Here is a 25441-nt window from a genome sequence, read left to right as displayed (position 1 = left end):
ATGCCCCTAGCTAGAAAAAAATATTTAAAACACATGAAAAAGTTTGGATGACACTCCAGACGTGATGGTGTTACTACTAATAAGTGGGAAATAGCATCAGAGAACACCCAGAAGGACATTTCACTTGGTGAAAGCCGATGAAATGGCAGACCACTCAGCCTAGGTCTGGCAGCATGTGTCACCAACAATGAAAAATCAGGAGCAATGGTAACTCTTCTGACTGAGCCAACATACCAGTGAATACTGCATATATAACATACATATAAATCAGGGGACACATTGGTTTGTCTCCAGGGATGTCTCAATTTCTTGTGACAACATGCAGATCCTGGCAATATAAAGATTTAAGTTCCTTCCCACCCAATTTCAACTCCTCTGGTTCCTTCCCACCCAATTGCAACTCCTTTGGAAAGATGCTTCTCTGAAGGTGTCCTGTATAATCACAAGACCTTGCTTCTCGAACCAAGCTGTAGATTTCACTGGAGCTCTGACCTACCAGCGAGTGAAATGCCCAATTACACAAGGCCAGGACAAAGACTGTCCTGTTCCCTAGTCCCATTCAGGGTGTCTATATAGCATGTGAACTCTGGCCAGCCTATAAAGGAATGAATTTTCAGTATTAAGAAAGGAGATAACAACACCAAGCAAGACACAGTTCAGGCTTTCCACTGACAGCAGTCCGGCTCCTCAGTTTGTTCCAGCATCAAATGGTGGTTTCATCACAAAATGAAATTGCTCTGTTTTTTCACGATGATCAGCAAATGTTTGATTTAGCTTATTGTTTAACTATTTCAATGACACTGGCTTTTAAGTTAAACAGGCAAAAGGAAGAATTCAGGGACATGAATGTTAATGAGAGACACTATCCAGACCTGAATGTAGCATCTCTGACAGGTGTAGTTTTGAGAGGAGACAAGAGGCTGTCAGCTGTGAGACACAGCCAAAGACTTGCTGGACCAAACTAAACCCAGGGAAAACCACACTTGAATCAGCCATATTCTAGTAGGAAAGAATTCAGCACAAAAATGTCTGAAATTAAAATACCTGCCACCAAGGCTGCCTTTTTCCCCCTCTACAGCATACTTTATAACACCAAATCCAGTCTGCAGTATGGTAAACAACAGGGTGGACATCCATGACTCAGTGGAAGAAGACAATCTCCCCAGACAAGGAGAGCCATCTGCAAAAGGGATTACTACACACCAGTTTTCCAGCAGAGCAATAAACAGCTGGAGCAGGCTGCTAGCAGCCTCACTTTCTGAGGCAAAGTGAGGCAGAGGCAGAGGAAGGACAGAGACTGAGAGGCAGAGAGGAGCAAACTAAGAAACTAATTTGAAGTCAAGGCCTTCAGGATAAAGAAGAAAGCTTGACCTCAGCAGTGTCCAGAAATTTGCACTCATTCCCCATCCTGGAGTGCTCCATGAATTGTTCAGCTGTGGGCCCACTGCCCATTTAATGCACACAGCAGAAAGACCACAACTGGAAGACTGCTCAGCTGGGCAAATAATTATTTGCTTCATTTACTGCAGGCAACCAAAAATAAGAGTAGAGAAAGATTCACTTGCAATTTGGTTAAAACTGTGCCCCCCACTCAATTAAAGTGGGCTGGAAAACTGTCACTCCCTAAAATATTCATAGGCAGCTGTAAATAAGCCAGTGAGCCAGAGATTAGCATAGGGAGCAGTAAAGAGAAAGGGCCTCTCATTTAAATGGTCGTTAAGGAGCCAGGGTTAGAGTGAGAAAGAAAATTACATACTAATTAGCTCATGTGTCTCTCACACACCACAACAACTCTGCAAGCCCCTGGAGAGCTGGGGCAATAGCTCCCTGCATGTAAGGGGTGTGTGCTCATTAGTAAATTAGCACCTGGTTATCCATCTAAAACGGCTGCCTGTCCTAGGCTTGGATGTATCATCATCTGAACCAGGGCTGCCGGATGGACTCCAGGGGCCACGGGAAAGCATGGGCCTGGAAAAGTGTGCTTATTTAATTGCAGGTCTGCCATCTTAAAATATGGATTTTCATTTTTGTATTTTCATTAATGGTTTTGCTGGCCCTTCATTTATAGGTCTCTTAACAAGCACAGGTAACAACGACCCAGAGCATTGGGAGTTTTTTTCCTGTTCAACATGGTCTGGAGCCTCCAGAATCCATCTGGGCTCTTTTCCTTGGTGAGGTTATCACCAGTAATAGCAAGTCTGGAAGATTCACTGCTAGCCTGGGCTATGCTCCAGCTTGTAAATCATTTGAATTCACTAAAATAATTTTGCTGGTGTCACATAAGACAGAATAGATGCCAGTGGCCTCTCCTGCTTCTGTAATGAGCAGAATCAAGACACAGCACACATGCACTGGCTTTCCTCCCCAAAACTGGCAGAACTAGCTGTACTCATATAGCTGGGGAATAGGTCCACTAAGAAGAAGGGACAGTTTTGGAGTAAAATTACACAATAAAGCCCTTTCTCCTCTTAGAGGGCATTAAGTGCTACTAAATTGGGTTAAAATGTATATGAATCCTCAGCACCCCAAATGACACGGTCCAGCATCTCTCAAGATAAGGCTGTAAGCAGAACAAAATGTACTTAAAATTAAGAATCTTCTCTTACCAATGGAAACTTCTTAAAGGGGGAGTGAGATAGGAGATATGTGGGGGAGGCTGGGTATGTAGATTACACTAAGGAATCCAATCAGGTGTCCATTCGATGAAAAAGCAAAAAAGCAGCATGAATACAGAGGCTGGTACTTAATTACTTCACACCAAACTACTCCTATAATGTTCCTTTTCCTACTTTTGGAGTGTCTGACCATGTAGCCTTCTGTGTTCCCTCTCTGTCTCTGAGCACATGGCTCAGTAACCTCCAGAGGTTTACCTGCCTGGCATAAATAGCAGCATTTCTACTCAAGCAAATGGAGCTTTGCAGGTTTAAAGCAGCTGGAGCCAAGTCTCTTTAAATGTCATCCCTAACACATTTTCTAGGGCTTTTTCACATGAGAAAGAACAGCATTACCCAGACATGTCAAAGTGTATTACCTAATCATCAGGTTTGTTAAATGAATGGCAGGCATTGCTGCACCAGACAGAGCTAGGACATGTATTTATCACTCAACCCATGAAGTCAATACAGCTCTTGACAAGAATATCTTATTTCTTACAGAAAAGAAGAAAATATAGGAAAAAATAAGATATGTGGAAGTGGGCACTGAGCAACAGACATCTATCATTAAAATATAATCTAGTTCATTATTTTTTATGACTTTTATTATGTTTACTGCAGGGTGCAGCCCAATTGAACTCATTAATTTGGCAATTATACAGAAAAAGAAAAGAGGGCCTTAGGCTTTGACTTGCATCCAAACTGCCTCAAATGACAAGCACTACTTCTCTCCACCAGCTTTTAAAGAGTGAGTGGGAAGCAGGGAAGGCAATAAATTAACAGCAAAACTTCCACCAACATAGATGCAAGGAAGAGAAGAAATTTAATTCTAAAGGTTTTCTGTTTTAATGGCTTTAAAAACAGGTGAGATGAGAGTATTGTATATTTCTGTGATAATGATGTGCCAATTTTATGGAATTCTCTCATGCTCTCTATTAGTAAATGCTTGAAAGTGTTGAAAACACAGTATATTCCATTTTTCTTCCTGAATACCTTTACTAATCCCTACTTCTCCCTCTCCTGAAGTCATTATCCCTCATTCTGCAGCTATACACATAGAACGTCCATCTCACACCAGACAAAAGCCAGGTCTGGGGCAAGTTGTGAAGACAATACCATTGTCACCATTTACAAAACTTTCAGCTCAAAATTCCCATCCAAGACTCATGAATATTTCATACAAGTCTCTTAACAAGAGGCCAAATTGCCTTGGTTGGCAGGCTAAGTCTATGGGCATTGGGTGCACAAACACAAGCTGTGAAAATAAAAAGGAATAATTTGGCATCTGTTGCATATTAGGAAGTGTTTGGAGCAGCACTCTGGCATGGACTTCCAAACCTGCCATGCAGTGATGCACATTTGTGCAGTGAAATGGTTGAAATGTACACTGACTTTTAGGAATGAGCCTGGTGAATATGAAACAGCTTCTCCATGTCCCAGAACTGCTGCCTAGAATTAACACAGCGTTTACTCTGGCAGTCAAAGATCCCTCTGAATCATCTTAGCAGAGCCTCCTGCACTCTATCCTGAGGATGCAAACTCTCCTGTACTAAAAGGAAGACTTTTTGGTGCACAGTTAGTGCCAGTATAAACCACTGATTAGCCTCTCCAGTCTCAAAGAGTGATCTACTTGACAACCAATGAATGAAGAGAGAAGAAACGTGTTACAAACCCAGCAAATGTGAGAAAATGAGGTGGTTACCAGGAGACTGTTTCATCATCTGTTGACCCCCCTGCCATTACTGAGGTATAGATTTTATGCAGGGTCTTCATCAAAAGAATAATTTCACATCTCCATCCCACCCACAGGACAACAGGTTACAACAGATACTGATCCAGAACAGAAATATGTCAGCTTATGACATTCAGGCCAGGAAACGACACTGGTATTTGATGGGAAAAAAGGCAAAGTACTTACTCTGGGGATGATTCTGGGGTTAAATTAGACATCTCTTCTGGTGTAGGTACTGCTCATGCATGGACAGCCAAAGAGAGGGAGGGAGAAAATAAATATCATTCAGTACACCTTCCATTTTCAGCTTGTACACCAATGAAACAATTCTGCACTTGCTTGCATTTGCCCACGCCTTTGCAGGCTAATTCTGACATTTAAATCCTGGTCATATGTCTCTAGATCTCAGCATCTAAACAAGTGCTGCATTTCAAGGCTCACTCTACCCTTAGGTCATTAGGTAATCTTGCACTGGCTTCAGTGGTTTCTGGTCCAGACCCAAACACACTGTGCCAATGCTACTCAGTTGCCATTGCCTCACAGCCCAGCTGGGCACAGCTCAGTCCCTGCTGCAATTCTCTGCAGTTCTCTGACCACCTCAGTGACAATGGCACTGACCATCACAGCTCAAAATCTCACTATACCATGGCTGTAATCCTTCTTCCCCATGGGATCACATCCCAGTACCCTGGAAAACCACAGGGTGTTGGGATAGCTGCTGCTGACATCCAAGGATAAGGCATGTGACTTTGGCTGCCCTTTGCTGGCACGCAAAAAAGCCACCTGGAGCCTGAGGAAGAAAATTTTGCACATCTCAACACTCTAGAGACTTAGAACACTGAAGTAGGGCAGCAGATATGAAACCACTGATTGTATTAAGGAGATTTTTGCACCAATTACCAAAGGAGGCAAAAAAAAGCATTAACCAAGATCAAAAAAGCTGTGCTTCAGAAGGACAACCTCAGCCTATTGCCTCTGGCTGTCTTTTTTTTTCAGCATAAGGCTCAGCCTGTGGCTGTGGAGAGGCAGTGGAGCACAGCCACAGGGGAAATGGCTGAGCCCTCGGTTCACTTGCAAAGCAAGTGAAGAAAGTGAAGACAGATTTTTCTTGCGGTCTAAGAGCCACAACAGGGACAGTAAGAGCTGCATGGCTGCAGTGTGAAGAGGGCTCAGGAGATGTTGGTGGAGCAGGGACAGTGGCACACCAATATTCAGTCCTTGGTACAGAGAATTTACAGAGCCGCAGAGAGGTATGAAATTCCTGCTGAATGTCTGCCCAAATCAGAAGCACCCTGTATGTTTGGGCGAGCACTCACCTTGTAATTTCCGACGATGGAAGCGAGGAGACCCCAGGAAACTATTCTTGATGGAGTTGAGCCGTGTCCTCCAAGGCATTCCTCCAATGCTGGGGCTGGATGGTGGTGTTGGGTTGGGTGTGCCTGCTGGGCTCTCCTTTGGCGTATGAACAGGTGTCCCCTTGGGGGTAGGGAGGGGACTTCCCCTTGGAGAGGGGTGAGGGGTGACCTGTATGATGGGGATAGATTTGGTGCTTGGGTCAGTACTAGAAGGGAGCAATCTAACAGGAGACATAGGGTTGGTCTGCACTTTAGGAACGGCCAGCTGTGGGTTAAAGCCGGCAGCAGGCGAGCGGCCCTGAGCATTCTGCACAGGGTTGTTCTGGGAGGAGGGGGCGCTGGTATTGCTGGCAGGGAGTGGGTTGGATTTAGTAGACTGGAGTGGTTTTTCAGCCAATTTGCTCTTGGATGGCAAAGTCTGCGTCTTTGGGTTGGGCTGAAGTGCTGGCTTTGGTTGGAGTACATGTCCAGGCCTGGAGGCGTTCCTACAAGCATCAGGGTCCAAGGAGACTTGGGGTCGGGGAGAGAAAGGGAGGTCGGAGGTCTGAGGGGGGATGAAGAACTTTCTGATAGGCTACGAGACAGACGCAGAGTGTCCATGCACATCAAAAACAGTGAAATACGCAAAGAGCGGGCGAGCAGAGAAAGGAAAGTCAGAATAAAATCCATCCGAGTCACAAAGATGCACCATGTCACAAGGAGACACAGGAGATGGAGGTGAAGGGGTAGTGGGGGGGAGGGATTTTGCAAAGAAACGAAAACAAACAAACAAACAAAAAACAAAAAAAAGACATGCAGTTAGCTGGGAACACAGCATATTCAACAACAGCAGCAGCGGCAGCAGCAAGAACAACAGTGTCATAACAGGCTTCATCATATTAACCAACCACGTGTCAGCAAAGGAAAACAACAGAAAGAAAAGTACAACAAAGGAACAAGAAAAAAAAAAAAGTCAAAAAGAAAAAAAAGAAAAAAGGAAAGTAACCAAGAAAAAAAGAAGAGAGAAATGCCATCTCTCTGGGATTGTTCTGATTGCCCTGCAGTGAGAGAAGCACGATGCTGTAGGGAGGTGAGGAAAGGGAAGAAGAACCACTCAAGCCACAGACAAATTGAGATGTGCCAAGAAAGGGACCACCTCTTTCAGCTCCATGTGCCCATATGCAAACCCAGTAAAGAGATGAGACTCAGAACAGGTGTGTGATACACACAGAGTGGCAGGGGATACACACAGTTACTGCACACACCAGTCAGAACCTCTTTCCTTCCTCTTTACCCCTGGCTGGGTAATGCACCAGTTGCAGCCACCCATTGCAGAAAAAGGGGGAAAAGGGAGAGAGATGCCACCTGGGCACCCACTCCCTTCCCCTGATCTGGAAGGTTAAATTGCTCAGCCTTCACTTGGAAGCTTCAGAGCACACAACACCATGAGAAATATAGGAACTCAGATTGGTGTTTGATTTTTAAACTGTTACAGTAAAAACTTCAGTAAGGTCTGGTAAATTTATTTATCTGGGAAGAGATGATACTTTGCATCAGACTTTATGCTTCTCCTCCAACATCCCTCATTGCATTGAAGGATAGCTTGATAATTGGAATTTCTGTCATAAAGTCTCAGCAATATTTGCCATTAAGTCCTAAATCTAAGAAGAGGGTGGGGGGAGCCATTGTTTTGTAAGACACAGTTTAAAAAGAAAAACGACAAGCAAAGCTCATAATCCATCACTGAGGTATCAAAATGGGATTATGATTTTTTTTTTCCCAAACACTGACATTTACATGTGTTAAGAGGTATTTTGGGAAACCATTCATACTTTGACAGCAAACAGCAATAGACAGACTTGGAAGGGTAGAAGCCTTTTAAGGGATATTAGCAAGCTAAAAATCACATTAAAAACAACAACAACAAAAAAGTCCTTAGAAATCATTGCTACTACCACCTTAGATTACAAAAATAGAAATCACTACTCAAGATATTCAGCTTTGGTCTACCCTTTGATTTCTACGAAGTATTTTCTATGAAAAACTACACCATCACCATTATTATTATCCATACTTGACACCTAAAAGCCTCAATAAAGAACTAACCAGACATACCATGTACATGTAACCTTCCCTCAAATCTCAGTCCCAGGTGAACACATTCACTAGGGAGCTCCTTCTTGGGTGTGATGGATTAGCACAATGTTGCCATATTTAAAAACTGTAGAAATGTATTTAAGACTTACGTCTCTAAGCTGTTTGCATCAAAGTTTTTTAACTATTTCAAAGAACTTAGGGTTAGGCCACCAAAATTAAAGGAAAATCAGTACATCAAAATATTTGTATTATTATTAAGATTGTAAAGTTAAACTTAAGTCTGTCATGTTGCTAAATTCTCATTGCCAATGAGCAAGGAAGGGGAAAAGATGAGGAAAGTGTTTAATTTGTGGAAGTCACTATCAGCATCTGACTATTAACTCTTTGCAAATGACACCAATGGATAAAACTCAATGACTGTTAATTGCAAATGTTTCCTTGCAATTTTCCTATCTTACACGTATGATGGCTTGAGAAGCAGATTGGAAAGAAATAAAGTACGATTCAACTCCCTCTTAAGCCATTAAGAACCAGAAGAGGGACCCTTAATTACCACATATTTAATAATGAAACAAAGAACAAGATTAGGTCTCGATTTCAGCTGGTGCAATGTGGAACACCATTAGCAAGATCTTGTGAAATTTGACAACTTTTATTTGCTGCTGAATTCAATTCCTCATAGAACTGAACCTAAGCAGTGCAAAAAATGAAAGGTGTATTTGTTTTTTAAAGTATGTTCTCTTTCAATAATCTAGGGTGCTATTAGAAGCATAGGTAAGGACATTAAAAATATATGATTTTTATTCCAACATTTCCTTTCAAGCCTCAAATGTGACCAGCATTAGTATCGTTATGATCTGCTGAAAATGCCACCTGATTGCTAAATCCCTTTGAAGACTATTTAACCAACTGCCTATTAAGTAATAATGGTAAGATACAGAGACTATGGCACCTTGTCAAACTTTTTCTTTGATGTTGTCCTACTGAGATGTCAGAAATTGATCCCAAGAGACCAATTAATAAAATCAAGATTTAGGTTTGCTTCACTGGATGCTTATTTTGTGCACAAAACTGTTTCCATGCTCTTTTCCAGTACATTTTGCAGTGGCATAAGAGTTCTCAGACCTCTGCTCCATTTCACTGGCAACCAGGAGTACCAGTGCAGAAAGAAGGAAATGGATTTTCACTGGTCCCTTGGACTTTAAAGACATAGAGGAGACCACAAGAACACTTATGCTGGTTTCAAAACAGGATAACAATTGGCAGGAGCCCAAAATAGGTTTAAGAAAGTAATTCAATCAAGCAAAGTGCTGGAAGCTTTACTAGACTATAAACTTAGAGCTGACAGTGTGTCTTTATTCACAAGAATTACAGAATCTTAGGGTGGAACAGCAATTTCAAATACTTGGAATACTGATGTTATCTTCATACAACTGAGAGTAGATCCATGGATGTATCCATAGTCTAAGACATAGACTCTATCAATTTTTAGTGGGGGATAGCATCTTCTCAAGAAGTCATGGGAGTATGTAGAAATCCTCCAGAGACTCTGGGCCCTACATTCAGGTAATATGCACTGTCACAGCCCAACAGACATTTTCATGAGGTCTAGGCTCTTGTTAGGCACTGCAGTCTTAAAGAGACTTAGCTGATCTTTTCAAGCACTAGGAATACTCACTTTAATGCCTAAATAAGTTAACAAGAAGAGGCAGACCTCTGTCATTGCATTTAGAAACTTACAATTTCACAACAAAAGTACTACCAAGCATGTATTGTACTGGCTGAGTATCAGTATTAGTTGAGTATCAATATTTAGTTGACTGCACGCTTAAAAAGTGCATGTGAAAGTACTTTGTTTATAGGGATTTGAATGTTCTTTACTCATCCTAGTCAGTCAGCTTCTTACTTTCCTTTTTAATTTTCTAGCCCTCAAATTTGTGTAATTTATTTTCTCTGACTTCCTAATATGAGCTATTCTGAGGCAAACAGAAGATAACCAGCACGCTTTGGTGCTTTATTGTGACCTAATTGAAGGCAGCTGTGAAATGGCTCCTGATCATTTGGTCTGAAACCAGGCTATATGCAGACCTCAGCTGGATATGGAGTATTTATTTTAGCAATGAGACTGAAAAGGGGCAGGGCTACAGTGAGAAGCCTGCTAACAGTGCAGGGAACATGTAAGAGAAATTCTCCACCTGCATTTGTAAGTAACATTTCCCTCGCCACCCATGAAAATTTATAAGCTGCCAAGGAAAAGCAAAACATCCCAGCTAAGAGCCACAGCTCTGGCGCAACAGATGTCAAAAAGCATCAAGCATGTGTGAGTGGATTGGACCAACAGATCTTGAAGCAGCACCACTTACCCTTGGACTGCTGAGAGGACTGGTGGAGAGCCCAGACGATGCTCCGCTGATTGACCGAGACCTGAATGGACACAACAAGGAAAACATCCCTCAGAAAACTCGGATAAGTAAGAACCCTGAACACCAGCCACAGGCACAGGCATGAAGTGAGGAGGAGGAGGGAGGCTGTCACTGGAAAAGGACATAATTCTTTCCTTTTCTTTCCTTTCACTATTGTCACATTTTTCAGTTGTTCCCCCCATCCCAAATCAAAGAAATGCTGTTGATCAGGGAAAATACTATAAAATCCCTTTCAATTAAGGCAGTTGCTACTTTCTTTTTGGTCATCAGGCACATAGAAGCTACTGGGTCTGCTCAGTGCAAACTTAACAGCTCAGTTTAAAAGGATGGTGAAGACACTCAAACTTCTGCTAAGAATTCTGTTTTGCACAGTGCTAGCGGTTACAAAATGAGACTTTCTCTGTCACAAGCAACATGGAAAAGCACCAGGCACAAAGGTAGGGAGTTTCTCCAGGTAATAAAACCCCAAGTCCCCTTGACTCAAACACACAATAATTTCTTATGTGATGACTTCCCACTGAAATCAAAGATTGCATTGGCTTAGCCCTTTCCAGCTTCTCACTGATGGATTTCACATCTTTGCTCTCCAGTGAGAATTCTTGCTGCTGCACTAAGCAAGCCAGGTCTTCTCTGTGGATAACAAGTTCTGCTTTTATTGATGACTTTACTAATACTAAAATTACAGCTCAGGTGCCCTCAGAAAGAGGCCAGTCAAGGGAGAGTGAACTGTCCTATCTGCTGACAAGGTCACCTATACTGTTAATGGTCTTATGTTCTCCAGCAAAGGCCACCTATGGAAAATGTCAGCTGCTGACAACAAAATGTGCAAATGTGCTATGCTAAACATGGTGGAAGAACAGACAGGCCAGACTGCACAAACATTTCAGCAGAGGAAGTTCCTAGGAGGAGGGCTGCCCTGCAGAAAAAAACCCCACACCTTATGTGTGACTGTACAGGAGTGAGCCCCAGAGGCAGCTGCTTTCTATCCTTTTTAAATAGAAAGAAAGTTGTCCTGAAGACTGAAACATCTTACAGGAGAGAATTTGGCTAAGAACCTATTTAGTCAACAACCACTATGCAGCAATATGTCAATATAGCAAAACTACCAATGTTTCCTACCTATAATAACCTACCTATAAACAAGAGCCTTGAAAGCAATTACTTGCCTTCAGGTAACAAACATGAAAAGGTGAAAATCCTGTAGAAAACCAAGTGTATGGGTGTATGTGTTTTAATATGTGTCTGTCTGTGGTCACACACATCTACATTAAAAATTGATATAGGTCAGATATTTGATGTCAGCTTACACCTAAGAATATAAAACAAATTTAGACCATAAACAGTATCAGTTTACTATCTTCAGCTGTTGTAGAACAAAACAGAAAAAAAGGGTCTCTCAAATGGTCTCCCAGACATTTATTATTAAATAAGTTCTAGTGGCAGAATTCTTTAAAAATAAGTGATCTGCAACAGAGGAAGTATTTCCAAGGAAAGAATAAGCTACAACTGAACACAATGGCAGGTTCTGTTTTCTCTACTTGTATCCCCTGTCCTGATGGTTTGTCCCTCACACTAAGTAGGTGAAAACCAGAAGCTCACTCACAGCATGTTTTTTTGGCCAGATTAAATCTCAGCTGGGACTGTGAAAATCTGGGGCACTCCTTCTATGCAGAAAATCCCCACGAAGGTTTTTTTCTTGTTAAAAAAAAAAAAAATGGTGTAATCTGCCCATCATAGTGCAGCAGTAAAAAACTAGAGGCTCACTCTTGGCATTCTTTCACGCTAGATTAAGCCTAAATTTGTACCAGCAAGATCTGGTACAACCAGATCATAAAAGTTCATGCAAAATAATTTGCAAAAGGGGAGAACTGTCTGTTCCACTTTTGAAAGACTACTGTATGTGCCTTTCCTATAAGTGAAGTAGCTGACTGCACCACAGATGTGTCGTGCAGATGGGAAGTCCATTTAGTTAAAATGTTCCTTGCATGAATCATCAGGAAAAGCTTCCTCCAAACCATGAATTACAAGAGGAATCCATAGATTATTTTGGACAAATGTGGAAGGCATTCAGGTGCCCAGAGATGCAGTTATACACCAACTTAAAGGAGATGTTCCCACCAACTCTTAATTGTGGTGGGAATGTCCTCTCTGACACTCACCTGAATTCCAGGACACTTGCTTAAGAGTTCCACTCTGCTATTTTCTTTTTGCAATCAGGTCTTTCCAACAGTCCTGAATTCTCACTTCCCAACCCCATTGCTTCTTATTTTTTTACAAAAATGATCACACACATGTAGGGCAGAATATGGCAGTCCCCACCTCCCAAATCCCAATTTTTTATTGGAAGCAATATTTGAAAAATAGTTGTTGTGTACTGTGCTTTCATCCAGCCTAGGAGCCTGAGGCAGGGGACATAAGAGAGAGTTAGTATGAAATTGTCCTGGAAATGCATTCAGTATCCACATGATTGCTATTGAACAAGATTTATTTCTGCTGCTGATTTACATGCAAAATATGTAAGAAGTAAAGTAGGCCCTATAGCAAGCTTCAGTTTGTCCACACTGGAAATTGTATATAGGAGCAGTGGAAAGAATTTTAAAAAGCCTGTGCTCAATTTAAGCATCAGGGTGAAAAAAGAGCTATACATTTTCAGAAGACTTCCTCCTTTACCAGAAAGTGGTAGTACAGGATATGACACAAGACTGAGGAGATTTTCTTGCATCTTCCTCAATTTAACAAATCTCCCATAATTTACCTTTACAAATGAGATATGACTCTCAAGCTAGCTATAAAAACTCAGTAGCGTGCCCTACTACGTGGTTCTGTACTCCATTACAAAAAGTGCTAACAAGCAAAAATGACAGATTTGTCCCTCTCATCAAGATCATTTCAGCTAAGCAATGCTGTAATTCAGTTTGTAAAAAAACCAATCACGTGCACTGCTCCTGTATCTCAGAGTCAGGTGGACAGAACTGGGACAGGGCCAAAAGAAAGGAATGAAAATGTTGCATTATGCTGAGATGCTGTAATGAAAGAACAGGAATTAAAATTTTTAGCTCTCTCACCAGAAAATGAAAGTCTGAGGCCCTACAGGCAGCATTAATATGGCAGACTCTTACGTCTTATTTGTGGAAAGAGGTATGGTATCATCTCCATGTCCATGAAATACATTTATTTAGTGAGAAGTATTTATTAGTGAGTATCCTCCTAAGAGTCTTTACAAGCATCAAATGTTACTGGAAGTATTAAATCTATAATTATTCCAATAACATAATACTAAATGCAACAATCCAGGAAACTGTGAACACCGCGTGTGACTCATTTTGCTCTGTGTTTTGCATTCCTGTGTGCTCGTGCATTAACTCAGTGGAAGTCATCAAAAGGTTGTTGAAAATACAAGCTGGAAAGACAGTGCAGTTGCTCAGATAAAGAGCATTCCCTCAAACACAACTGCCAGATTTAGAGACCCAAGAAGAGACTCTTTAGTGACACAGTTGTTTAGACAAGCCTGGAGGGAGGAATTCAAAAACCCCAAAACATAAGGGAGGCAGACCCAAGGTTTAGGACGGAAAAGATGCAAAGGGCACTCCAAACATAAGGTGGACACTGAGATCATTGCAAGCTATTCCTCCCATTCCCCAGACTGACAATAACCTGGAGACAGCTGAGCTATGAAAGAGAGGCAAAGGACTGAAATGAAATCTGCGTGTGTGGGCTGGAGTTTGGAGCTGTGATGATTTTAAACCTTATTCAATCTATTTGATAATTCAAAGTATCCAAGTTGAAAGGTCTTTCATTTTAAAGTAATTTTGTACTCATTTTAGCCAGCTGCTGTCAAGAGGAAGCCAGGCAAGGCCCAGTTCATGTCAGACCAGTGTTTTCTGAAACTGAGGGGTTTGAATCCATTTTCCAGCTGGTTTCAGAGAATGCAGTTTCCTGAGAGGTGCAGGGCTGAAGCCTGACACTGCTGAGGTGCAGAGAGAGAGAAACAGGAGACAGGAGAGTGCAGCTGGCCTGGTGACTGCCCTGCACAGGTAGCACATGTACAGAGGATCTCTCCATCACCCTTCTCTCAGATCTGTTCCCAAATGCATTAAGCAGTGCCCCTGCTAGGACACACCAGTAGAACATAAAGGGTTCACAGCATGAATTTAACATTTAGGTCAGATTTGGCATTTGTTTCTTCTTTGAATTACCGTCTCCTAGAACTTTTTCTTACAATCTGAGGCAGGTTTGGTACCCCGTTGCAGTCCCAGCAGAACTTGCTTTCATAGCACAGTTTTACCAGGATGCTGAATACAGCCTCTTAGCTGGTCAAGCTGGAGCCATGCTTCCAAGAAGGGGAGCCTGCAGCATGCATGCAGTGTGCAGTGATGCATCAGACTTGTGTCCCTGGGTGAAATGCCTTAGAAATTTTGAATTGGTTTGATTCATGTGTGATTTTGGAAGTCATTACAGAAAATACCCAGCCAACCTCTTATTTGCTTCAAGCATGAACTGGGTGGAATTTGATACTCCTCTTTCCTTGCTCACTCAAAGCCAAAAAAATCTAAACTGAAACTTCAAGGTATGAGACCCCTGACAATGACCTGAATCAACACGGAAGAGGTGAGCAGTTAGGCTGTGTTAAATTTCATCACTCTTACTTTTGGATGTCTGAAAGGTACAAGCTGTGCTTCCTCAACCCCTGATTCAGGGAATATGTATAGAATACCTTGGATGTTCCACTGTCTTACAGTCCCAACCATGCAAATAACACTGTGACAGCTCTAACTGGGAATACTCATGCTTGAGTCAGAAGGTCTGCTCATGGTAACAACCACTTGTAAGACGAAGCCTTACACGGAGTGCAGAGGAAGAAGTGCAGGTGCTGGTAACACACCTCTTCTTCTTTTCAGCAGATACAGATGGTGATGTTGAACAGCACCACCCTCCTTAATTGGCCAATTATACTAAAGTTCCATCTATAAATAGTTTAGAAAGAATTAACAGATATTGAAGCATGCTGCAAACATGAGAAGTAAATGTTACTGGTGCTAATTAGCTTTCTCAATGTGTAGCCTCCCAAGAAGTTTTTACTGTAGTCTGTAACGATCTATTACAATGGTTTTATTAAATCATTTATTAATATAATATTCTTCTTCTCTTAAGTATTTATAAATGGAACTTTAATTTGAAGCATGATTGCATTCTTAGCTGCACCTATACTGCCTTTATTGAAAATAAAGAGCTTTGAAGATATATCTGTCTCTAGGGCCATCTGTTCACCTCTTAAGAAAACATATTCTAAAAAGAGAGGGAATAACCAGCATTTTTTTAATAACATGGATTGGATTCAGTTTCATTAAAAAAAAAAAAAAAAGAAAACTGGATAAATCAGGATTCAAATTAACTGGAAAATACCAAACAGATACAAAAGTGCTAAACAGAGAACAGGTTTCTTTCTCAGAAGGTGTCTGGTATCTGCACAGCGTCTGAGGATAGTTTTCTGTGCCCACAGACATTGAAATAGAGGGACAAATAAGAGAACAAAAAAAGAACCCAAAAGTAAATTATATGGAGTGTGACTCCAACATAAAAGCACACAAACACACACAAAAGCACCAAAAATGCTTCTTCCCACATCTCTCTCTCTCTCTCCCTGCTGTAAAGCCTCAGTCACTGAAGCTCATCAACCTGTACTGGGTTTGGAAATTGCAAATGAAAAGTTCCTCTGCAAAGTTACAACAGGTCCCCCAACAGGAATAATCCAAAACTAGAGCTTACCCCAATGGATCAGCACTCGCCATCCTCGGAAAGGGAAAATAAAGAGAGAGGGAGAGAGAGAAAGAAAGAGAGAGGGGTGTGGAGGCAGGTGGAGAGAAGAGTAGGAAAAGCAGAGTGAAATACGGTTCGGAGAACTGAACGGTCATAATCATCGCCACCGGTGCCTAAGTCTTTCCAGACACCAGGAACACTAGGGGGACAGTTTCATTGACCAGAAAACAACTTTTGTCCCACTCACATACTGCAGACACATCCAACTTTGGCACTGGGGAATATGGAGAGGCACATACTAAGGCTGCAAAAAAAAAAAATTCCCAGCCAAATCCCAATTAAAGCAGTCAGCAGAGCAATGGGGTTCATACTTCATGCTGCATTTCTTCTCTGCCTCTTACATAAGGCACAGTTATATCACACTGTTATCCAGGAAATTGTTCTTTTTGTCCCCAGTTTGTTCAGCGCAGTGTCCCTCTGTCCCCCAAGCTGGCCTGGTAAGAAGTACTTATTTTTTTGCCACGAATGAACTGTGAAATGTATTGGTTATTAAAGCATGCATTTCTGAGCCAGCTTGGGAGCCCAGGGTACAAGATTGTAGCTCAAGCTGTGAACCTGCTTTGATACTGCCTTATTAGTCATGATGGTCTTATAGTCAGGAATTCAGATCAGCTAGAACGTACCAGCTCAGCAACCCAGCACTTATCTCTGTGGATGCCATCTTGTGCTCCAGGATCTCATTTTTCATTTAAAATAAATTCAGTCTCTGGGTCTTGTAGGTTGCAAAGGAAATCTTTCAAATGTGAATGGAGAATAAATCAATGCTGTGCTGAAAAGAGTCTGAAAAAGCAGTTCTAAAAGCAGACTGAATCTCTGGCACGTTGACTTTGAAGGCTAGTGACAATTGAAAACATCAGTATTCTTAATTTTTATCTACTAACCAAAGCATTCAAAATGGAAATAGAATTGTCAGGTTATTAAGTTTTCAGGGGTGCAGGTAAGCAAACTCAGGAAAATGTCACCACCTTTTCACATTAACAAAGATTAGATTAGAAATAAAAAAGCAGTTTGGTGTTATTAAGCCAAATTATTTTCAAGTTGGATGCAATGCTTTTTTTCCTCTCTGTCACTTCCTCTCTCTCATTCTCTCCATTTTCAATAAGAGGCTCCCAAGCTGCCAGAGCTACCTCTGGCTGGGTGAAGAAAATCCATTCGCCACAAGACAGAAATGCCAAATTTAATATATGCCCAGTAGATTTCACAGTTTACTGCTCAGTGCAACTAGCCATGCCTCCAGTTACATCAACATTGCAAGTGCTGGGCTGAGCCACCAAGGCAGTTTTGAGAACAGTTAAAATGAAAATGCAGTCAGAATAGGACAAAAAAGCTGTTGTGCTATGCATTGATAGAGAAGTGGAAAGAAGCATTACAGTAAGTTCTTTTTCATGTGTTTGAGTGACACTCCAGTTATATTTCAGCCTGTGGAGTGCAAATTTGGGTAAAATCTAATTCTCATATATATATATATATACACACAAATATATGTATATATTTAGGAACAAATGCTGTCCTCAATTATACCTGTACCAAGCTATCTACAGTGATGTAACTGAGAAGAGCAAATTGACACCCATTGCATATACTGGAACCTGTGTGTATATTTATACAGAAAATACACCCATATTCACACATGCAGAATAGTCAAATGTAAATAGAATGGGTGCAAGAAGGTTCAATAATGTTTCATTCAAGTCATTTTCCCAACAGGGAAGGCACTGAAGAGGTTAACAAAGAGAATGGAAAGCAAATTGACAATAGGGTAAAGGAAAGGGGAATGAGGTTTAAAAAAAATGAACAATCCCAGGACACAATAGACCCAGAAGCGCAGACATGTGCATTCCCTATAATACTGAAGCAAGTGAACTACGGAGCTGCAGCAACCCAGATACAGAAGAAGAGAAGCACTGAAAGAGGGGGTGAAAGAAAGTCAGAAAGAAAAAGAAAAAGAAAGGGACAGTGGCCTCAGCTACTAAGACAACCAAGTGCATCTAGAGGGAAGGGACCCTTAAAGATGCAGTATTCCTTTAAAAAAGGTATCATAAAATTGGACAATTAAACACTGAACAAAAATTTAATGGCTACCCTGATTTATGTGACAACATTTTGCCGGGGACCTCTTTGCTGCCTACCCCTTCCTTTCACGTGGTGGTGCACAGATGTAGAATCCAGGTTCTCTCACATTCCCACCACTGAGGTCCCCCACTTGAACTCTTAGACATGGGAGGGAGGTAAGATCACAGTGAATGTGGTCCTCAGAAATTCAGCCTGGTCCTTAAAACGAGCAGGACTGTGGGTAATCCTCACACAGCGCTCTAACCTTCTCCTCCTGTTGTTTGAAAAATACCACCTTTGAAAGGGAACACAAAATGCCTATGGGTGGGTGGATTTATGAAATTCCCACAGAAGATACAGAAGTGTCATTTCTGCTCCTAACACAGCTGAGGCAGCTGCCAGAGAAGGACAGAGGGACAAGGAATAGTGCTCAGAACATCTACTGAAAGACTCCTCTCCTGTCACAGATAAAATTTCTGCACCTCTTTTACTGGATCTGATTCCTAATTACTATGAAAAAGCTCCTCTTTGGAGTAACCTTAGACTAACTTTTAATGAAAGAAGTGCCACATGTTCAAGAGCAGAACTTACATATAGGGAGTATCAGAGAAAGGAACAGGAATTTCCACGTCTATGCTAACAGTCCAGGAAAGCCCAGACACTAAAGGCTGCATAACCACTACTTCTTCATGGCTGTGGAACTACAAGGTTGCTAACAGCTCAGGTCCAATCCAATGCTTGTTGGTATTCTGACATCTTAGAGAGGGTGCTTTACACACCACATGAGGCACAATCTCTCCTGCAGATGCACAATGTTTCTCACTGTGGCAGGTTCAGGACTTGAAACACTGACCACAAAAGACTGTCTCAGACTGCAAAAAGCCAAAACAGTCCCTCACACATCCTGCAAATCTCCTGAGGCTTAAAGGCCACCTTTCTCTCTATATAGAAATATTTCTATGAAAAGGGGAAAATGGAAATAAGAATGGTTTGCGAAGTCCATTGGTTCCTTTAAGGAAGCCATTGCTTCTCCCTCCTTGAATCATATGCCACGTTTGTAACCTTTGGGTAAGCTTAGTGTTTGTCCAAAATATATAAGGATTACACTTTGATGAAGAGTTATCCTCTGGGATGCCATATTTCAATATAGAGAAAAATTCTTTTCCTCTGAGACTAAAAGTTTAGAAACAACATGTACACTAAAAACCTTCACAGAAGTATGAACTTTTTTTTTTTTGCATTCATGGACCCACATAAGTCCACTTAAAGTCTGTAAATGTGGAGGCCTACCTGTCTTCCATTGTGCCTCTGTTGACAGTTGGGAGTTACCCTTTCTGTTGTTCTTCAGCATCTGTCACTTGAACTGCCAGATTAGAGTCATCCTCCAAAAACCCTGTTTTCAACCACATTTTCCTCCTGTATCCTCTGGGTAGTCTTAAAGAGTTTGTCTCTTACCAGAGGTCCTTAATATTTTGTCTATCTGAATTTCCAAAGTTTCCTACCACTGCTGTCACTCACTCAGTTGTGCTGCTGTTTCTAATGCTCAGAGTGGAACATTCTGGGCTTTCCTAGTGTTTTAGATTCCAATTCTTCCCAAAGAAGTCTGAAGCAAATACATCTTCTACCCTGGGCAGAACTTCTACTCATGGCAGAACTGAACCAGAAATAGCAGTAGGATGAAATTTGAGTGGGGAAATCATCAGTACAGTCCAAGGCTGCATTGGGGATAGCCTCAAATGAATGGTACTGTACAAAAACATAAATAGTGTGGAGCTGTAAATATCCCACTCTCTTTGCTTCTCTCCAAAGAGGAAAGAGAGAACAGCTCTGGCCCCACACAGAGCAGGTAAGTACTGCATCTTTAAGGTCTCAGCAGTGAGGTAGAGGAGAGGAACATATTGTCAGTGTTTATACCTTTCTTCTTTGTTGAATTTGGGATTGGCTTCAGAGATATCCAGGCTTTTACTGAACATTGTTTTACTATGGCAGGAACAAAGCGAGAAAACACAGTTACTAGTGTGGACATTTTTATAAAAGAGAGTCACCTGTAGCAATGCTGGACACCCAGTCCCCCAACCCATCCTCCCCTTCTTAAGCAAAGCTCTGAAAAACCTTTCTTTTATAAACTTTACAGTTAGGGCTCAAGCCTACACAGTGCTCAAGTTCATTATCTTCCCCTGACTTCCGAGGTCTAAGACGACTTCCCCCATGCATACCGGTAAACCCTGCTCTCCTTTATTCAATTTAAAACCCAGGTACCATCTACCTTGTCACAGTGTCCAGGGAAAACAGAACACACCTGAAGCATTAATTGCAAAGCATTCATTACTCACAACTTTTCCAAAAGACCTCAAAACTAAGCATGCTCTCAGAAAAGGTTAAAATCAGACCATAGAGCCTCTTAGAGGAACAGTAATCCATTTGGTATTCTAATTTGTAGGGTCCATTACCACTTAACTCCCAACTCTCTTCCCTATACTCAGTGTATAGAGAAATGCCCTTCTTTCTCATCTTGGGTCTGAATCCCTGCAGCTTAGAAGTGAAATTCCCTGTGCTTTGCTAAAAGGGCAGCTCTCTGTAATATATTTCACTGATAATATGCTTCACTGTTTCACAGAACACTGCTTCCTAATGTTAGCTGATCTCTCATGCAAGCTCTCCACTTCAAAAACTAGAAGAAAATGAATAGTTAATGAAGCCCATTTTAAAATGGTTTTTGGACTCTCGCAGCAAAGCTGCTGAAAATTTCTGCCATATCCCTGCTGGATTCTTGCTCCCATGGAATTCTTCCTAGTCTGTGTGATTTTAGCACAAGGGACAAATTAGCTGATGTTAAACTAAGCTCAGAACCTACTTCTTTTCTTTTGACATTTCAATGAAATATCAGCTAGTCTGAGAAGTGGGGGTACCAGAACAGCAGAAGTAATTAAGATATAATTATGAACCCGGCTTAGTTGACAACTAGCAGGGAAACCCAAGAATTAACAAAACTTAGTCACCAGTTTTAGAGGGGCTAGAGTTTGTCCATACCAGCTTTGTCATTCACAAGGATCCATTGGAGAACACCTGGAAAGGTCAGCTCAAGCATTTCAAGGAGCCTGTAAGCTCCACAAGCAGCTTTTGTGTGAGTTTTCCTTGTCCATTATTCAAAACCAAGTCACTGAAGGATTATGTTTTTCACTTAATGCATTCTCAGCCTGGAGGCTGGAGACTGCCAAGTTTTAAATTTCAGTGGAAAGATATGCCCTAAACAAGCCAAGACCAGACACTTGTAGGGCCCCCACATGGTTACCAAAAGCACAGATCATGATACAGACATGTAAACCCGAGGTTGTAACAGAAATCCTCTTCATGCAAGTAAACATCTTTACTACTGGAAAAGAGGACAGTAGGACTAAATCACAAGATACTTGGGTGTGTTTTGCCCACTGGTTAGAAGTGTTCCATTGCCAGCTCAGGGAAGAAGCAATGGCACTATGTTTTCAGATGTTTACACAAGTCATCTGTGTCTAAACAGGAGACCTGATTTCATGGTCAAGCTTCCTAGTAACATGGGCAATACCTTCCTAGTATTGTAGGATAAAAGCACTGAATAGCTGTCTCTTGAGATTAAAAAAAAAGTAATCTTAAAAAAGCATCCCCCTTGGGGATCTAAACCCTACTGCTGTAGAATCCACTGTCAGTGGGTCATTTCATGGAATATAATATGCAACTAGCCATTAAAAATCCCCATTCTTGGTGGAAGGCCCTTGTCACTTTGTTACTGAGTGTCCTGACAGATGGTGCCCCATCAGCACTGCATCGTCCCCAGACACTCCCAGTGCAATGGGGTTTGTTAATGAAGCCAGTTCGTGTTATAAACGACTGTGCTGCCAGCAGCACGAAATGCGCCGCTGTCATCTCTGCATGTGCATGGGATGAATTATGGAAGCTCACACGTAGGGTAAAATAACATCTTCTTTTTAACCCCTTCGAAAACAAGCACTACCATGCCCATCATCATCAACTATGGTGTTATTACATCCCTTTCTCCATCCTTAATCACACTTCTATGTCCATTCCTGACCTCTGGTATGCATTGCCCCATATCTCTTTGGTACCTGCAGGTTTTGCTTCTTCCTTAAGCCACAGCCCTTCTTTACTGATATGTAGCCTGGATATATCTCTGCTCTGCACTTATCCTGGACCTTTTGACTTCAACTTTTTCCTTGTGTGCAGAATCAAGTGAGACATTTAAAAGCAAAATAAATACTCTGAATAGCAAGACACAGCTTTGCCTCTTCAGGCTTCTGAACCCAAATTCAAAGTTCAGAGCTGGAAGAAAAGGTTTCAGCTCTCAGAAAACGCTCTGGTCAATTTAACTCCTCCTGATTGTTCCATTCAGTTGGACACTCCTTGGGCTGGGGAGAAGTGATTTGCCTTTGCCTGGCTCTGGAAGCCTCATGTCCCAGCAGCAGACTAAACACTGCAGGTGGAACAAGGAGTCAGTGCTGTGCTCTTCCTTACTCCTTTGAGGCCAGTTAGGAACACTGAGCACACCCTGTCCTGAACACTTCCTTCACCCACACCTCACACCAAATCACCTATTTGAGACAGGTTTACAACCTACAACATGTCAAGAAGTCTTTACGGCAGTCTCAAGGTCACATATCCAGTCTGAAATAAGTCCTATCAGATTCTGGAAATCACCACTGCAGATAGAATTGTAACAATTGCCAGGAAAAGTTTCCAGTAATTCTAGGGGCCTCTGGAATATCTATGAAATTATTTCTTCTCCCAGTTCTCAGCCAGCAAAGGGAGCTTCTGGGCACAGCAGACTTTTTTTTTTAAACAGATCTTAAGAGCTGAACAAATAAAAAATGATGTCAAAACTGAAGCAGAAGTTACAGCATCATCATCATCATTCATATATGGGAAGTCTTCTTTTATATTAATTGATTAATGCAAGTGTGAAACCAAATGTATGTGCTTCCCTTAGGCTAGTCATAGGGACTGAGGAAGCAACTTCCATGGTTCACATAAGTGAATTTCCACAGTTCACTTACTCTCCCAAAACTTGCCTTGAGGAGACACCATTTTCCTCTGCTGTTTCTCCACAAGACTGGCACTTTCTTTGATAGAAAAGAGGAAAATTATACACATTCCGTCACTTTGCAAGCATGTGGTGATTTATGTGCCATTTCAGATGCATTCTGGCTCTGACAGCACATTTTGGAGGCATCCACAAGATGCCTGGACAGGGCTTTTCAGATTCAAGTTGTTTTGATGGCATAGAGCATGGTGTTCATTTAACTTCAGGTGCCCAAAAGCTAGGAACCTAATCCCAGATAGTCACCTAGATTCCTGTTGTAGGCTCTGGAGACAGAGAAGAACAAGCAGAAGGTAATTTATCCTGTTTGACAGGACACGTGTCTGAGACCTCCCAAAGCCCTCATGTGTTCCCATTGCCCAGTCAGCCTGTATTGCAAGCTCAGGCTGCATGCCCATGTCCCCAGCAATTAAAAAGAGGTGAGATGGGTCTTGCCCAGAGGACATGGTGGCTTCCTGAGGAATAGCTGCAAGCAAACAGAACCCTTAAGCCCCTGGCAGGACTTCTGCACAAGCACTGCTGGCTGCCAGATCATGTTGCAGATGTGACTGGAAGGTGTAATGAGTGCCGGTGCGAACAGAAAAGCCCCACAGCTCCTTTGTATGTGTAACACAAAGGGAGGAGCAGACCCAGGCAGGCAGGGCTCCTGGGTGAAGCACTGACCCACCTCTGCCCATGCTGTGCCATTTCAATAGCTCTGCGAGCAGGAACTGGGGATCCCCCATCTGTCACGCTGAGAACCTCCATGGACTTCCTCTCCGGCCGCCGCTTCCCGTGCCTGTTCAGCATTGGGGAGTCCACGCGCTTCCTGGGGGGATCTGTCGGGAAAGAAAACGCTGTCAGCTCAATTCAGCTGGGACTTACCTCACACAGCTGGGTTAAATCCTCTCTCAACAGTTTCACTCTCACACCTCCCCTACAAAGACAGATCTCTTCATGATGGAGGTGAACATTTTTAGTCTCTCCCTTGTTCCAAATTTGCAAGCATTAAGACGTAACTTGCAATCCACCTGCAGAGAGAAGGAGCCCCTGCCACTGCCCTGAAGGTATTATGAGCACTGCAAAACAGAGGTACAACTATACCACGGCTTGCAGAAATTAGCTTACAAAGCTGATAACAGTAATAACAGGATGATACAAGGTGACAGCATGGGCCATAGCACAAGCCGTTAGGCAGAGCATGAGCCATCTAGGGATCCTATGTGTGCACCCAGGTTGCTAGAGCTGGCCTTCTACATCCCTGCCAGCCAGATTAAATGTGACACAGGGGCAGGACTACATTCAGAACTGCATTCTGCTCTGAAAGAATACCCCTTTTTTTGCATCTTTAAGATTAGATTTCAGGTTCTTCCTGCTGATTTATATTTTTCCTCTTTCAGAAGCATTACAAATTAAACATGCTTGTCTACCTGAGACAAATCTTTCAATGAGAGTCACACCATACAGCTTTTACTACTATAGTAAATGAAATGCTATACGCATTTTATTGTGTAACAACTCTATGAGGTATCAAAGTGCTACTTTATCTTTGCATGGTGAAAACTGAGGTATAAGAGATATTTAAAAATATATAAAAGATATATAAAAGAGATACAAGAGATATTTAAAGACAATTCATTCCTAAAGATGTTGACAAACATTTACTGAGGTTCTGAGGAGCCTTTAAATTTTTCTGAGAATAGTCTTTAGATACCAAAATGCATTGCAGAAGATGACTTGCCAAATCATCCAGACCTTCATGGTGAAGCAGGGAACCAAATACAGACCTGCTGAGACGTTTTATAGCAAACACCACACATGGCATCAAAACAGTATAAAGGAGAAAGGCAGAAAAAAATACAGGAGGATTTTCTTTCCTTTAGTTGGGCTATTTCAGTTCCCTGCCTCTATTTATAGACACATTTTTAAATTTAGTGGAGAGCGACCACTTGTAAAAGAAGGCATCCTTCACCCCTGCTGTTACAAAGAAGCTCACAGTGCCCAGTCCTTAAGGCTTCTTCTTCTGCCAGGATTCCTGTGCAAAACCAGAAATACCACACTTGACAATTCTACCTCTACTGCCTGCTCTTTATTATCCTGCCCTCCTCACACCCACCATGTACTTGTTCCTTCTCTCTTTCTAACATCATGTTTTTTAGAACAAGACCTTTTTGAGGCAGAGCTTATCCTTGAAACAATGAGCATAAGCTAAGATGGTTCAATGCAAATGGATTAGTGATAACAACTGACCCCATTACAGTATA

At 41.9% G+C, this 25441-nt stretch overlaps 1 protein-coding gene across 2 annotated transcripts in view; it reads right to left on the bottom strand.

Annotated features, from left to right (window-relative positions):
- The window catches only part of BRSK2 (BR serine/threonine kinase 2), a gene marked incomplete at both ends in the record, with an annotated part of 301569 nt that overhangs the window by 22687 nt on the left and 253441 nt on the right, over positions 1-25441 (bottom strand). For both annotated transcript variants that reach the window (XM_084208048.1, XM_084208049.1), the window contains 4 exons: positions 4573-4621; positions 5703-5910; positions 10181-10241; positions 23866-24016. In XM_084208048.1, coding sequence (XP_084064174.1) covers positions 4573-4621; positions 5703-5910; positions 10181-10241; positions 23866-24016 — 469 coding nt within the window. The remainder of the gene's footprint in view (positions 1-4572; positions 4622-5702; positions 5911-10180; positions 10242-23865; positions 24017-25441) is intronic.

The sequence above is a fragment of the Fringilla coelebs genome (genome assembly GCF_963513975.1).
Source record: "Fringilla coelebs genome assembly, chromosome: 6".
Lineage (NCBI taxonomy): Eukaryota > Metazoa > Chordata > Aves > Passeriformes > Fringillidae > Fringilla > Fringilla coelebs.
The sequence above is the reverse complement of the archived record's forward strand: the minus strand, read 5'-3'. Positions and strand labels throughout refer to the sequence as shown.